Source organism: Carassius carassius, chromosome 9 (genome assembly GCF_963082965.1).
Source record: "Carassius carassius chromosome 9, fCarCar2.1, whole genome shotgun sequence".
Classification (NCBI taxonomy): domain Eukaryota; kingdom Metazoa; phylum Chordata; class Actinopteri; order Cypriniformes; family Cyprinidae; genus Carassius; species Carassius carassius.
The window spans coordinates 29,649,860-29,667,132 of record NC_081763.1 but is presented as its reverse complement, the minus strand read 5'-3'; the positions used below and the strand labels follow the sequence as shown (position 1 = coordinate 29,667,132).

Sequence of the window (17,273 nt, the reverse complement as noted above, 5' to 3'; positions counted from 1 at the left end):
CACCAGGCCATCTTCCAAAAGTCTTGGCCTCACTGTGCGTGCAGATGCGTTCACACCTGCCTTCTGCCATTCCTGAGCAAGCTCTGCACTGGTGGCACTCCGATCCCGCAGCTGAATCCTCTTTAGGAGACGATCCTGGCGCTTGCTGGACTTTCTTGGACGCCCTGAAGCCTTCTTTACAAGAATTGAACCTCTTTCCTTGAAGTTCTTGATGATCCTATAAATTGTTGATTTAGGTGCAATCTTAGTAGCCACAATATCCTTGCCTGTGAAGCCATTTTTATGCAACGCAATGATGGCTGCACACGTTTCTTTGCAGGTCACCGTGGTTAACAATGGAAGAACAATGATTTCAAGCATCACCCTCCTTTTAACATGTCAAGTCTGCCATTCTAACCCAATCAGCCTGACATAATGATCTCCAGCCTTGTGCTCGTCAACATTCTCACCTGAGTTAACAAGACGATTACTGAAATGATCTCAGCAGGTCCTTTAATGACAGCAATGAAATGCAGTGGAAAGGTTTTTTTGGGATTAAGTTAATTTTCATGGCAAAGAAGGACTATGCAATTCATCTGATCACTCTTCATAACATTCTGGAGTATATGCAAATTGCTATTCTAAAAACTTAAGCAGCAACTTTTCCAATTTCCAATATTTATGTAATTCTCAAAACTTTTGGCCACAACTGTACATATGTTAGGTTAGATATATCAATAATATTCCCTTTTTTGGAATACTAAAAGCCTAACAGTCAAGAGTTAAGTCATGAAAGCTGCAACAAACATCCATAGTGGACCGGTTTGTGATTGCTTTCCTGTGCAGATATAGAAATTTAACCAAAAGCACTCGTATGTTTTGGAGACAGTCACCGCATTTGTGGTTAAAAATCATCATAGTCAATTCCTGGGAGCACAGTTATGGTACTCATATATTACAACTCAATTGTCAGTTTCTATATATTTTAAAGCAAATCCACAGCAGAAAATCTGCTGCTGCCATCGACTGCTCAAAGAGAAAACAACGGACGTGCAACAAACTTACAAAGTAACCGAGAGATGTGTGACATTCTCTTTGGCACATTTTGTCACTGGCATATTTCTACAGTTAGCGTTTTTTCAAATTGGTACAGGGAAAAACTAAGTAAAAAGCGTCATAGACTTAGCACTTGCTCAGAAAAACTAAATATATGTATATATTTAAATACACAAGAGTTTGAACACACAAATGCTCCCTAATTCTTCACTGATAAAAGTGCATTAACCTTTTACTCTAGTGAAACATTCAAATGTAGTGTAGCCACATAGTTCAGTTCTTTCAACATTCAGGTGAGCCATAAATTTGGGTTCTCTTGAAATGCATCTGGAAAAAAAAGTGACCTTTATAAGCTTAAAATACTTCGGGCCATCAACTTGTTCCAAGGCAATTTCTCAGAAAGCTTCATTTTCATTTAAAAAGCAACCAAGACTTTTAGACAGCTACGTTGGCTGTTTCATTTGGAGTTTACTTTGTGCCAAGCACAGAATTAACGAGAAAGCTGCTGTGAAAATGCAGCGATCTAGGATCGGATTCATCAAAGCATTATGCAAAGCATTGCATGAGCTTGTGCAAACGCGCTACAAAATAATGTGACATCCGAAAAAGCAACAGAGGCATAAATACGTATGGTTGAATTCAACTGGAAGGCATGACAGAATTTGCATGCACATATTGTACAAATGTTGGTCGTTTAACTAAGTGTGCTTAGCTTATTTAAATATTTAGCAGCAACTGGTTCCAGACAAATTTGATCATCATCTCTAAGTGGCAAGATTCAAATGAGATTATCAAAACGTCAAAGATTGCAGTGGGATCGTTAACCAAAAAGAAAAGGCATGTCCCCTTTAGACACGAATCGGTGTCTGCTTAAAACGAGTGTTTCATATTTTTTTGGTAACTGCATGGCAGTGCAAGCTTGTAGTCAATTCCCGCTGTTACAAACTTTGAACTTGCAATTGCTAGAAACAGATAAGCTTTGTTTCAAGGGGTCAAGGCTTTTCATTTAAGTGCTTCATAGCTAAACCATTTAAGCTTGAGTTTTACATCTGTGCCTTTTTTGATTGTAATTCTCTGATCTGTCGTCAACTTAAGAATACATTTGGTAAGCTAAACAGTTTCGTGAGTTCATTTTGTTTTTCTTGTTTATAAATACCGATTCTTACGAGATGAAAAGGAGATAAAAACTGCCATGGCAACACGAATCTTAACAGATGCTTGCGATGTAGGTCAGGGCAAGTGGGTCGCTAGCTGAGATTTTTTGAAAAATCTCTCCCTTTTATCAAGATTTAAATGATCAGGATGAGTAAAACAGAAACAAATTATGGAAATAACTGATGAAGATGATGACATCTTATACATATGTAGGAAGGACACATGGCCTAATTAGCAGGAGAAGGAAGTGGCTCTGCTGTGGCCGGCTGCCCCACGGAGGATTGGTTGGGAGCGGGTGTAGGTGTAGAGGCTGATGTGGGCATAGTTGCAGGCTTTGGGGAGGGTGCAGATGGGGATGTAGTGCAAGTGGAGGTAGCAGCTAAGACTACGGGCTTGGGATTAGGAGGATCACTTTGGGCAGGAGTGTCATTTGCACGTGATGCAGTCTTGTTGTAGTTAAGATTGAGGATGTGCTGCTGTAGGTGCCTGATCCAATCCTCCTGTACCGAGAGAGGGCCGTGAAACTCCACGTCACAGAACCTAAAAAAAATTAATTACAAATAAATGACAACTGGTGCTGAGAGCTTACACATTTACAGCTCTTTTAAACATACAATCTAGACACCAAAAAGGCACTAAGAACATGAATATGATCAGAGCTGAGAGAAGTAAGGTTACTGCTTGTTTCCACATGGAGTTACTACAATTGTAGATAAGATGATTATAAATATTACTAAACAGAGAAAAGTATTAAAGTATGTTAAAAAGTACATAGTACTTATGTGTATTATGCATTCTTTATATTCATTGCAGTATCATGTTTTTAGCTTAGCAACATTACCACCATTCTAGATTGTTCCAAAACAGGTCACTAACAAGGCTCCATATAAGTTAACATACAAGTAGGTAGTAGACATCAAGGCAGCTCATTCGGTTATGGAATAGATCTAATATGCAAGTACAGAACTAATATGGAACTCACCGACACTTGAGTGAGTAAATTTTACCCACAAGGCTAACCAGTCGGGTGGAGGGTGGCTTTGGCACAAGGGCAGGAATGGTACTGGAGCGAGGCTTTGGGGGGCCACTCTCTCCCTCCCCTCCTTCAGAATGTGACGGGTGTTTAAGTGGTCGTCTCTCAAATCCTTAAGAGAAAGAAATCTGCAAATTAGGTACAATTTTGCAGGTAGATGGGAAAAAGAGAACAGGAAGAGATTAAGGTAAAGTTGTACTCAGACCTCGTGGCAAACGCACGTTGAGTTCACTATGAGCCACCTGCGCATGTGGAAGGGTATTATTGGAACGCTGACTGCCAGGCTGTGGAATAAGGCCATGCTGAGTGGAAGTTCCACTCCTGATTTTTGTATCTGTTCCCCGTGACGATAATCCCCAGGAACAACTGTTGACATCGCGTCCAACTGCTCTCTTTTGAGGCAAAGTGAGAGATGCCCACTTGGCCACAGTGGGCTTTTGGGAAACAGTTGAAGAAGGGTCAGAGTCGCAGGACGGTGAGAGAGTGGAACTGCACCTCTGCAAAAAAATTATAATTGATATTAAAACTGAAATTTCAGTGGGGAGGGGGGGGGGGGGGGTTGTAGTAAAGAATCACAAAATTGTGTAAGAAATTTGTTCAAGATGCTTTCATACTTTCTTTTGGGTATAACGGGCTCCTTGTGCATAACTTTGCTGCATCTCTGCTGCCTTCTGTGGACGGCTGCGTATCCAGGCACTCAGTGTCTCGATAGGTGAACCATTTACACACCATTCTGTCACGCCAAACTGTCGTAAATGTGCTCGAGCATGACTGGCCAGCGCCTTCCGGTTTTCAAAGTAGAATCCACAGAGTTCACAACTGGCATCTGGAAAGGAAAAACAAAAGGATGAAGTCACATTGTTCTTGTGACTATTTGCACAACAAGGAAGAAATAATGTGCCAAACATGCAAACAATGTGTAATTCACAATAAGACCAGAAACGTCTAAAGAAAGCAAATAAGGTCAGTTTTAAAATTTTTTTTTTTGTTATAATCACCAACAGCTTTATTTTAAGTTTGGAATTCTGAATTAGGGTCTTTTATTTATTTGAGAGTCATTCTTCTGCAAACATGGAAGCAAAACAGACACTGCACAATAAATAGTCTTAAAACAATGCCATGGAGAAGAACCAAATAAGGAGTTTTGTAAAAATATACCCGTACCCATGTGGCCTACCCCATGCTTCTCCGTTGAGGTTTTACCCTTAAATGAATAGTCCTGTGAGGGAGGCAAGAAGTTTCTAGATTGGATGAGCAGTTTTTCTCCTGGCGGTCCCTCCTCCAACATCACCTTCTTCTTCAACGGAGGCACTCCAAAAATCTTCCCCACAGGTGAGTTGGAGGATAAGGCAATGCTTCCCAGCCCATGCTTATGGAGGCGTGAACCAGAGTGGAGCAGGTTAAGAGGTGACTTACGGGACAGAGCAGAGGACTGATAGCCTGTACTGTTCATTGAAATCCCACCATCCTGTCCCGGTTCCTCCTTTATGCCCAAGGCAACAGATGCAGGGGTAGTGCCTTGCCTCCTCATGACTTCCCACAGTGTGTCAATTGGCGAGCCATTCACAGACCACTCTGTGATACCCATATGCCTCAAGTGTGAACGTGCATGGCTTGAGAGGCCTTTGCGGTTTTCAAAGAATTCGCCACAGAATTCACAGCGAATATCACGGGAAGGTTCCTTCTCCTGAGTCATAACTGTAGGATAATAGAGAGTAAAAAGACAACAGATTGAGCTGGGAATGATTTAGGCTTCCATTAAGATAAATAAAAATGCTAAAAGTAAACAAACACACATCACAGGTGTGAAAACCTACCCAAGTTGACTGGATAAATACTGTCTGAAGTGTTTAAACTGGAATGTAGTGACTCTGGGTTGTAGCTTTCATTTACTCCAATGTCTGATTCTTTCATGGTAATCTCTACAATTTTAGGCTCTGGTTTCAGTTTAACCAGCTCTAAGGTTGGGGAAGAACTGGCAGTGGATGTCGAAGGAGACATTTTGCGGTTAGTAGGCTGATCATCGCTTGGTGTTTGGGCAAAGTGCAAAGGCTGGCGCCCAAGCACATTCCCTGGCCGAGACAGTCCTGGGCTCTGAGATTTGGGGGACTTTAGAGGCATGATTGAAGGTAGGCCTCGACGAACAATAATCTCTTTTAGTGTGTCAATAGGTGAGCCATTCACAGACCATTCGGTGATCCCAAGTTGGCGCAGATGGGAGCGGGCATGACTGGAGAGGCCTTTGCGATTCTCAAAAAGTTCTCCACAGAATTCACAGCCCACATCTTTCATTGGCTCTGGTAGAATTGTACAGAACATTTTATCAGACTTAAGTCAGTTTAGGTGTGTAAATTACCTTACGTAATTGACGAAGCCAACAATAGACAAGGACATGCAAAAACACATAAAAGTTGTTACCTATAGGAAAAGACATCACTTCTCCACTACTGAAACGAAGGACTTGCAATGAAGAGGGTTTCCGCTTCTTTGGAGGTGGGCCCAATAAGGGGCGGGAAGAAGAGGATGTAGCTTTGGAGCCAATGGTTGTCTTCAAAGAAGAATTTGCCATTTTATATAGGACAGGGCTGGAGGGAAGGGATCTCTTACAGGAAGTGGAAGTGGAGGGTTGGAGGGAAGTCATGCTGCTCTTCTGGGACCTTAGGTCCTCAGGACCATCTGAGAGAAAAGAATTTGCTCTGTGTTTAAAGTCATCAGTCAAGATGAACCGGTTGAGTAAGTCAATGGGGGAGCCCTTGGATTCAGAGTACTCAATCCCAAAATGGCGCAAATGGGCACGAGCATGGCTCGACAGGCCTTTTCTTGTTTCAAACCACGCACCACACAACTGGCAAATAATGTCTTTAGAGTCCACGTCCATTGCTAGAAAGGAGTGTGAGAGGAACAGACAAGTTTAAGAAGTGTAAGAAGGACAGATAATAAATGTGCAAAAGGAACAAACTGATGACCACAACACTACAAAAACAAAATCACAAACAATTTGTTGAAACTCTTTATTAGTATTTACTACATAAAATGTGTTCTTACTAAGATTCAAAGGGGCATCCGTCTCTTGCGGTGCCCAGAATGGTTTGTTCGGACTGGAATGATTTGTAGACTGGTTCTTTCCTATGGTCTTATGCTCCCGGGATCGCAGTGGGAAAGACACAGGTAGCAGGGAAGAGATGGGAGCCTTTCTCAGTACTGGGGAGGATGGAGAGGAAGGCAGAGAGCCAGCTGCAGAGTGAGTAGTTGGGGAAGAGGAAACTTTAATAGTGGAACCCGCAATAGAGAATGGGACAGTGGGCTTGGTATCCTGCAGCCCTTCTTCAGTTTCAACATCTTTTGTGGGGCTAGGTATAGGAACAATATGGGCATGGTGCTGAGGCTTCTTAGGAGACTCCACAGTAGAAGAGGTGCCAGTGAAGTGAGCATCAATGGAGCGTTCCTTAGTGATCTGGTAGAGGAGATCAATGGGTGCACCACTGTTCTCCGACATGCTGATGCCGAGCTGCCGTAGGTGAGAACGGGCATGGCTGGACAAACCACGACGAGTCTCAAAGGTAGCACCACAAAACTCACATTTCAACAGGTTAGAGCCTGGAAAACAGAGAAATGGTGATTCAGGACCTGTCTACACTTACTCACTTTTCTCAATTTATTCACTATGCAGAGTTAATAAACCTTTACCTCTACTGTGGAAATCAAAACTAATTTGTGTAAAATGTCACGTAAAAAGACAGAAAATCAAAGTGACATACCAGACTATTAAGGAAAATGTTATGTAAAATACTGTATTTCATCCTATCAGCTCAAATAGTCATGTTCATGCAATTAACACTAGCAACTTCAGATGTTTTCAAACCATTTTTAAACATTACAATTTCTGTCCATATTTACTAACTATCAAGTCATTCCAAACCTGTATGAATCTCTTTCTTTTCTGTGAATTTTAAAGAATATCCTTAGATTTGGAACAACATGCTAGTGTGTAAATGGGTTTTCATTTTTGGGTGATCTATTATTTTTAAAGTAGATTAAAATACTTGAGATTAAAATTTTATTCATATTACCCATAGCGTCTGTCTCTTTGGATTCAGGGCTCCTTTCCTCAATAGAGAACAGGGTCTTTTCTCCTGGACTTGTGGCCAATTTATCTGTAACAGGTATTTGGGGCTCCTCTTCTTCTTCTCCATCCTCTGCCTCCTCTCCACCTGTATATGCATAGATAGGGACTATTTTTTTTTAAATGAGCTAATTGTAGTCAAAACCAACAATGTCTCAAATGAACATGTCCCTTAAACATACTGTAACTAGCTTTACCTTCAACTAAATAGAATAAATTAAATTAACATTTTTTTTTATATTTAACATATTCATGCTTTAATTACCTGGCCAGCTGCTTCGGTAAGATTACCTGTTAAAACACATCTGCAAAATATTTTCCTCATTATGGGGACAGAAACTTACAGGGCAATCACAAAATATATAGTTTGATGTCTATTTTAGCAAAAGAATAAAAAATAAAAATTCAAGGTTTTAATAGCCCTTAAAATCCACATAAATGTTTTCCTTTAAGATTATAAACTGTAATGATTTCCAATCATATTTCATAGCATTCAATCTCCCAATTATTTTGCCCAAAGTTCAATTAATCTGTGACTACCTCATTTTCTACCTCATTTCTTATTTAACCCTAAACCACCATATTGCACAGAAAAAAAATGTTGATTGCAATTTGTGGAAGGAGTTAAACTTAATGACTGAGAGTTTGTAAAACTATAAAGAACATTCCTGACTAACAGCAACCAACTGGATTAGAAAACAACAGGTAGGTCTGACTTAAGAGTCATTTTATTTTGATTTCTCGAGTCTTACAATTAGATGAACACAAAGACTGATACTTTATTCACTCCAGAGGTCAATTCAGAAGGTCTACATTGAAGCAGCACACAGTGATTTTCTCTTGAAGCTCCTGCTGGTCTTGCTCTTCTCAGCATATTCAATATAATAAACTGTGAACGCGTTCCTGCGTTGGGCGTTTCTGTTCTATCATTTGATCTGTCCTAGACACATTTCTAGCAACATCAGCCCTTTTTCTGCTTAGACTGAAAACATAAATTCACTGTAATGGCATACACTAAGTGAAAAAACCAGACAACAAATCGACAATTCAAGATATTAAATACAATAAGTTAAACACGAACATCCACCGTTTAATATTTTATTCAGACCAACATAAAACGAAACAAGCAGCGCTGACACTTTATTTTCAAAAATGTTTTTGTGAAAGTGCGCGGAAAAAGACATAAGAACCAAGAAAAAGGAAACGTTGGTGCGCTCCATTCCAACATAAAAAAAACACCACAAGTAAAATAAAATGGCGAAGACTTCTTCTAATTTGGGGAATCATAAAGACATAAATGCAAAAAGAAGCCGTCATTTTCACAGGACATCAAAAACTGCCTTTATTAAGCACCTGAGCGCAAAATGTCACATATCGACACTTTTCAGATAGAAAAGTGTTCGGACAGTAGGGGAATGAGTCTACGTGCACTCTGTCTCACTGGATCATTGTTGGCATCAGTGATTTAAAAGGCGCATCGGGTATGATTCTTAAATGTTAACACGATTGCATGCCATGCAAGCCTTGAAAGTGGCGAAGCTCAGAGAACTTGAATCTCTCATGCATCCCCATGCACGGCGCGTAAGTGCACGCACTCACCATACAGCGACTGCAGCGCATCGTACTTATTACAGCACCTACAGTCAGACAGTTTTTCCGCTTTTGTTTTTGTCTGCGGGGAGATGGAAGCAGCCATTTTGCCCCGCACACATGCACTAACGCACCAGGCGTGACGAACCGAATAAAGGCGGAGACTATAGGCAAAATATTAAAAGCAAGACATCAATTATATTGATGAAGATTTCATTAAGAAATTAGCAAGTGTTCTGCACCATACAAATATCTTTACAACTGCTTTCACAACTGCACAAAAATCCCAAGGCATGCACAAGCTTTTGAGGTTTCTTTTTAGTGTATTTTAAACTTTTGAAAGCAGATGAGGTAAAGGCTATTTATTTAATGAAAAATCAACTTTTGAGTAAGTAGCTACACAATTTATGTATGAACATATTGTTTCATCAACCTTTGAAAAGACTATTTAAACATGATTTAAACAAGACACAAAAAAAGTGATCAAAAAGTGGAACTAGACTAAGCCCACTAGTGATTTTACATTTCCATGAGAAATGACATTATGACTAACATTTCAGATTTTTACAATAATGTTTCTTAACTATTTTACATAATCCTTCTTTTGCTTTAATGACAGCATGCACATGACATAAGTATGGACTCCACAAATTTGACCAAAAAAAAACATTTGTTCTCTAGCATTACTTTGTTTCATAGAGCATCAAAATAATCAAAGAATATCTGACCTTTTGTACAAATAAGCTTGCATTTGAGAAATAATGCAGACTCTTAAATATGTTTTATATAATACATTTGTAAAAACTTTGTGCATCATACTTTTCTAACAAACATTTTGCAGTTATATAAAGAATTCAGCAACTGAGAACTATTACATTCCTCATGGCTTAATCTTTTACAATTTTTAAAATTCAAAATCAAACAGAAGTAAATTCCATACACTTACCCTCCAATTCACTGATACTGTGTTCTTCCTTCCAGCGCAGTTTTGGAGAGTCAGAAGAAAGAGTGGCGGGTTCTGCTGTCATGTTCTCCTCATCCTTCATGTCTTTCCTGCTCTCTTGCTCCTCATCAGAGTTTTGTTCTTGATCTGACTGGAGAGTATGAGTGATGGCAGTAGGTAGAACAAGATCTGGATGCTTGGCAAAAAGCTCTCGGAGAATGTTAATGGGAGAAACTGTGACTTCCCAGTTGGTGATGCCAAAGTCTCTCAGATGGGCTCGGGCATGACTGGAGAGACCAGCCCTGGTGTCAAAGCCAGCACTGCAGAACTCACATCTCATTACACTGAAGGTTGATGGGTCAAAGTTGGCGACTAGAGGAGGTAATGGAGAGAAGAGCATCAAAACAAGTTATATAAGCCATTGTTTCTGTTAAACTCTTATGAGACATCAAGATTATAAACATTAAAAAATAGTAGGTAAAGAGCATCTAAATTTACATTTACAAACACCTCACCTTTTTTCTTCTTTTTCTGATAGGAGAATTTCTTCTCAATAGCATTGACCTCTTCTGGGGAGATAAAGTGCCTTACATTGTAACTAACACCCACTCTGTTCAGGTGACCCCTAATATGATTGGCTAGTCCGATGCCATTATGGAATCGATCCGAGCAATAAGGGCATTTTCTTTCCACATTCTTCAACAACCCCTCTCTATCATCATCATCATAATCTTCCTCAGTTAATGCACCAATAAGGCGATTGACAACATCCTCTTCATCTTCATCAGCATTAATATCATCATCATCATCATCCTCATCATCCTCTAGCTTTGCAGCAACAAGTTTGCCTTCTACACTCTTCTCCTGACTATCAGATTTGACTTTGACTTTGGGTTCCTCCTGTGCTTCAAGCTTTTTGCTGTTCTTCTTTTGTGAGGAGGAGTTGGATTTGAGATCTGGATCATTTGCAGGTGGCTCCATCCCTGGGGTGGGGAGTGGTCATAATGTGGTGTCACAAAGTGTTCAACAGTTATAAAAAACAAACAAACAAACAAACAAAATATCAAGACTAATATTCCACAATTTCAAGGTTAAATGCAAACAAAATGTATCTGGGATGCAATGAGAATGGTGACAAGCTGAGTTAATGGAACAGTTGATCTAAAATGGAAAGTCTGTCATCTTTTATTCATGCTCATGTTGTCCCAAACTTGAATGACTTTCTTTTGTGGAAGGAGAATTTCTCCTTTTGTGTTGCATGGAAGAAAGATTGTCATATGGGTTTGGAACATTGTGTTTAGTAAATGATGACAGAATTCTATTTTTGGGCTCATTGTAAACAAAAGGAACAGCTTGGCCTGACTACTCTGCAACCATTTAAGATCTCTATGGCTCTGCTCATCACTCACCCATCACCTTGCTGCATGAGAGGGGAGTTTGGAGGTCAGAGCTGAGAAACTCTATGAGGATGAGGGGCAACTTGTTTCTTAGCTGGGCTTGCTGCCCCTCAAGCAACCCCAGCCTCTCTGCTGGCCCTCGGAGGCTGGCTGAGAAGCTGTTCTTCAGCTGCAAGGCCAGGGCAGGTACCTCCACAGGGTCTGCAGGGGAAGGGACCAGGTTCAGACCAGGGTGAAACCTGGGATTTCCCCAAGTTTATGGCCAAGCATGACTTATGAGAACTTCTAGAATTTCAAGGCTTGCCATTTGCCCCCCATTCAAGTATTGGTCTTTGCTGACTATGGCCACTGATTCGGTTTACTGTTTGGAAAAATGTTGAAGGAAGAAAGTCTGTACACCACCGGCAGTGGCTAATAGTGAGCACTGGCCAATGGAACAGGAAGTAACTCCTCAAACACAATTATAATAACTGGCCAATGGAATGGGGAGAGTCACCACACTCCTTTAACCAGCGGCCAATCAAACAGGAAGTTGCCCTAAACAAATTTTGGTTCAAGGATGATTCTGGCACATTGATTCCAGGCATCACAATAGCACAAAAATACATACAGTGCATATACACATATACATGCTTCACTACAAGACAAAAGACAGAAGAACAGGTCATGTATTTATTCAGATTTTGCCAGTATGAAATTGGAGTTGTGAAGGCAAATTGTCATTCTTCTATTGTGGTGTTTAATGACAGCATTATTTAATGTGACAATGTTATAAAGAGATGGTGAGAAATTAATGTAAAATACAGATCTTTTCAAAAAATTAATAGTAAATATATCAGTAGTTTATGAATGTTTACAACCTCTCTTTTTCAGTATGTAACTGTTGCAGTGGTAAATCTAGTTTATTTGACAGAAATACGGTTGATAATGACAAGTGTTAACATTTACTTACTACATTTACATTTATGCTTTTGGCAAACACCTTATCCAAAGCAACTTTTATGGCATTCAAGTTTTATATACAGTTATATATACTTTATATTTCTGTTCTTTGGGCACTGAAGTCTTGCCGTTGTTACCACCTTGACAGTTTAGCTACAAGGCTAAGCAATGACTGGTCTTGGTGTTACAACCTGATATTGACGTACCTTTTTTGGAGTCTTGTTTTGGATCATGTTCTGGTTCTGGTGTTGGAATGTCTTCTGTCTGGCCCTTATCTTCAGTCTGGTTCGAGATTTGGACTCGTTTTTTCATAATGGGAGTAAGGGTGGATTTAGGATCCAGTCTTGTACTCGCTCTTGTGCGCCCACGTTTACCCCTTTTAGCCCGGATTGTGCATTTATTCCCTATGCTCTTGAATGCCACATCCTTACGACGTGGAGCAGCCCTTTGATTTGGCAGAGATGACATGAGATGCTGAAGTTGTGGAACATTCTCTTTCACGAGATTAGCCACAGTTGTCCTGGCCTCTTCGGTTTGTCTCAACTCCTCAACCGGGTCTGTGTTGTCATTCAAACTTGCTTTACCAGGTTGGTCTGTGGCCTCCCCTGGGGTTGTAGAAGCATTTTGGCAAGACAATGAACTAGAGTCCACCTGTGAAGGGCCACTTTCAGGCTGTGTTTCTTTAGATTTTTTTGATGTTCGGATGGGGTACCTCTTGTTGAGAGGAGATGTGACAAAAGTTGATGTAGCAGCTGCAGAGGACTGAACCTGTCCTTTCTTGCAGGACTTCTGCTGAAATCGGGGTGAAGTTCGATAGACACCAGCCCTTGTTCGGGTGTTGTGCATCTTGGCATGCTCAGCAAATTCTTGAGGCAAATCAGAGCTAAAGTTGCACTTAAGACACACAAACTGGCTGACCTCCGTTGACTCTTGGATGACTGGCTCCATTGCCTTACTGCAACTTGCTTGCTCTGCCACCCCCTTGTCCCCCTCCTTTAATTTTCCAATCTCTTCAAGGATTTGCTGCCGTGACTCCTCGTGGCATTGCTGGTGATCTTGCAGCAATACCTTGTCTACAAACTCCAGACCACACTCTATGCATTCAAAAGCATTTTTATTAAGAAGTCCACTCCAAGAGTCTTTCTCTCCAAATTGCAAATTCTTCCCAGATCCACCGACCTGGCCATGCTCTCGCATGTGTTCACGTAGATGGGTACGTTTCTTGAAGTAAATGCTACATTCTACACATGTAAAAATATCTTGGGAGAGGTCTCCATCCAGTTGGTGATGAACTACTGACCTTTGCCTTCCTCGTACCTTCTCTTCCTCTTCCTCTTTAAATTTGAACTTACTTTCCCCAACCTTTGTGGTTTTCCTATGCTCCTTTGATCCTAAGGGTTTTCCTCTGGTCCTTCTGCCGGTTGCCGTTGTGTGTTGCCAAGTGTCTAAGCCAGAGAAAGGCCTCAATATAGCCCTCTTTTTTCTTCGGCGCTGGATGAAGGTGCAGTGCGCCCAAGGTCCAGGCGGTGGACTCTCTGGCTCAGAGTCTCCTGGGAAGGTGTATACATCTGTCTCTTTGGTGTTCTTCTCTTTCCGCCCTCTACTATTAAGCATTTTCTGCTCAGTTTTCTCTTCTTTTTGGCATCCATCTTTTGGTGTAGTATCTGGTAGATGACTCACTTTGTCTTGTTCCACTGCAAGTAAACAGCAAAAAGGTTTTATTGACTTAAGTCATTTTTTTATATGATGGTGTTATTGAATCAAATGCATTGGGGTACTTTAAGGTTTTTTTTTACGTTTTGGTAGGCTGGAGTCTGTCGTTTTCGGATCCTTGTATGTAACATCTCCTTGGTTCTCTACCTCCAGAGGGGCAAGTGGGATCTTTTCAAGAAATAAGTGCTTGGTTTCCACAGGTTCTTGGCACGGAACAATGTCAAATCTGCAAGCATAAGGATTCAAATGGATAAATACTTTAAAGCTTAATATTTATCTCCATCAAACCCCTCAATGTTAAAAAGTATGCACTTTTCTATAAACCTGTTTTTCTGTATATTCCTCTGTATCTCACCTGTCTTCTTGTTGTCCAGAGCTGGGACTTCCTGGGCTGTGAGCAGCCAGACCATGAGGGTTAGAAAAGTGCTGAAGATCTTCCTCTGACATAAACCATTGGAATCCACACAGGAACACAAACAATATACACATGACAACAGAAAGCAGTAGACTCACAGTTATATCTACAGCATGTAGACAAACAAAACCATTAACGTTGTTCACAGAGAGAAACGTTTCACAGTACAAACACAGAATAGCTCAGTCTGAAACTAGCTGAATCATTGCAGATTCCCATTTCCAGTTTCTTACACTTTTAGGAAAAACGGTACAAAAGTACCTTTTGAAAAGATACACTTTTGTACCTAAAGGGTACATATTAGTTACTAAAATGAACAAAAGTGTACCTACAGCTTTTGTTCCTTTTTTCTGATAGTGTATGATTCAGACATGCATGTACTTGAAAGTAAGAATGAACCAGAGAAACAATTACCGTCCAAGGTTTCTTTCTCCGAGTCTGAGTCCCATGTCAGAGATGAGGGGAAGGCTGAAGATCGTGGACTCCCCTGTACTTTACCACATTGCTCCAGTGTGGGGAAAAAGCATTTTGGGCCATCTGAATCTCCATTTCCATCACCCTTCTCCATTGTGTCATCACAATGCAATAACCCCCCCTGTGAGTTCAGAGGTTTGAAACAAGTCCAACATTACATAATTCTGTTTAGGAGAGGAATAAAATGCTGCAAGATTCTCACACAGGTGTACACTGATTTTTAAAAGATATATATAATGACAGTGTATAGATAGTTGTAATTAAAAGGTATTAAACTGTATTAAGGCAATGACTCCCACATATTTTTTAAATATTCATATAGAGTAACGGTTAAAAGAAAAAACGTCTCGTTTCATTAGAAAAGTGAATGTATTATTTCAAAGGGAAAAGGGGGAGTTAAAATCTGTGTCCTAAATCTTTTTGCACACTATCCTTCCTAAATAGTATTCAAAAATAAAATTAGTGTGTCACAAATTGTAGTATGTTGAAATAAGTATACCAAAGGTACTACAAATACAAATAAAAAGTGTAGAAAAAATCATATTAATAAAAACAAAAACACAGGAAATGGGACATTGACGGTTAATCAGTATCAATATGATCAATACCTAACTTGATAAAACAATTATGTTATCCACATTATATTGCATCTGCAACAACATTGTGAACTTTTAGAAAGATACATTTGCTCATTTGCTTTCAAATGACTCATTATGCAAACACATCGCGTTCTCTGCACGACAGACCTGCGACTGGCAAATCACCGTGCTGCTTCAGTTCTAATACGCTAGGAAATTAAATGAAAAGTGAGGTGGAAGTTGTTAACTGTGAGAAGATGAGTGACAGGGCAGTTTAAACAGTGACAGGATACATGATGTAACTAAGTAACACTATTATGATGAACTAGTATGTCCCAAAGCTTGTCTGCTATTATGCTGCACACAAGTATGTCATTTTTCTTTACAAAAAGAGTAGGCTACGTATTTTTAGGGCACAGTATAAGCAGGCGAATTGGTAGGTGCCTTGAATATACCAGGAAGGTGCAGCTGAGTAAGGAGGTGGATGCTGAAGGCAGTAGCCCTTGGCTGGACATCAGATCTTGAGGGTCCCTGGTCGAGAGATCCTCCTCAGGCTCCATGGTCCCCTTGGGTGCAACTGCTGTCCAGTTATCCTGTCCTACATTATGAAGAGCAATAGATAACTGCAAGCATAGATATGGACCCGAAGCCTCAAAAGTCAAAATATTATGGGGTCTTTAAAGAAAACATGTAGAAGAGCATGCAAGATGTTTATAACCTCATGAGGCTAGTTCGAAGATAAATTATAGTGCTCTGTGCTGTCCAACCTTTGAAAGAGTGCATTTGAATAACTAAATCTTTGTGTTTGATTGCTATCTGACCTATATCATGCCTCATTTCCTATGTGGATAATATCAAAGGAGGCCGTTTTGACTAGGGAAAAATATATCCATGTCGGCTCCCTTAATAAATGGGCTTGTCTGTGTAGCTTTCATGCGTTTATAACCTGCGATGTCAAGTCGATCTGCAAACGCTGTCCTTCTCCAGGAACACAGTCTGTTAAAAATATTTCTGGATGTGTGCGGCGAGGATGGAACTCACTCACGGAAAGCGGCCTGTCTTTGGAATCTTCTGCGTCCAATCACATCGCGCTCTCCATGTCCTTTATGGATTCAAGTTGCACGAACGCACGAGAGCTTATAGAGCATGTGTGCGTTGCGTTTTTTGCGTCCCGGAGCGTCGCTGCCTTCCCTCGGGAGCAGCGGGGAAAGCATGTAGGTGCAGCTAACGGTGAAGACCGCCTTTGCACTCTAAACACCGGACTCCATGTTGTTAGTTTCGCAGGGATGGTGACGTTGGTGGGGAGGGGAAATAGTTTATGTATCAGCCTCGCTGTAACTCTTTCACAGCAGGTCGAGAGATGAACGACACCTGAGCAGTGCGCTAACAACGGCGCTGTCGCGTGCGCGGTGCTTAGCGGACTGTTTCAGTACTTTTAGTGCGTGAATAACGTTCTTATAAATGTCAAACATTTTAAGAGTTAAAAGAATGTAAAATGCTACAGTTCAAAATGGTAAAATTATTATAATTATATATATATATATATATAATTATATATATATATATATATATATATATATATATATATATATATATATATATATATATATATATTGTAATATTTTACAGGAACGTTTATGTTACAAATATAGAATTTATTAAGTAATTGTACATTATGAAATCAATTTCTTTTATAAGATTTTTAAGTCAGCTGTTATAAATCTGCTATATGAATAAATGGAAATATCAGTTACCTGCATGATATCAAGAATAATTGCTACTAATAGGCTACATCTGTATGTCTGTCTGTCTGTCTGTCCGTCTAACCATGTATTTGTGTGTGTGTGTGTCTCTGTCTTTATGTCTAAACACTAT

The 17,273-nt window shown here is 40.1% G+C and overlaps 1 protein-coding gene across 1 annotated transcript; it reads right to left on the bottom strand.

Moving 5' to 3' along the window:
• Positions 1 to 2,177: 2,177 nt before the first annotated feature.
• LOC132149538 (protein Wiz-like) lies at positions 2,178 to 13,909 on the bottom strand. The gene is made up of 13 exons (XM_059558863.1): positions 12,425 to 13,909; positions 11,289 to 11,477; positions 10,395 to 10,862; positions 9,883 to 10,251; positions 7,294 to 7,434; positions 6,269 to 6,820; positions 5,642 to 6,103; positions 5,041 to 5,520; positions 4,388 to 4,921; positions 3,838 to 4,049; positions 3,429 to 3,720; positions 3,173 to 3,335; positions 2,178 to 2,730 (listed from the first exon to the last, which is right to left on the bottom strand). Exons 1-13 carry the CDS (start codon positions 13,830 to 13,832, stop codon positions 2,418 to 2,420), a joined length of 5,583 nt encoding a protein of 1,860 aa, XP_059414846.1. The 5' UTR covers positions 13,833 to 13,909; the 3' UTR covers positions 2,178 to 2,417.
• Positions 13,910 to 17,273: the final 3,364 nt, after the last annotated feature.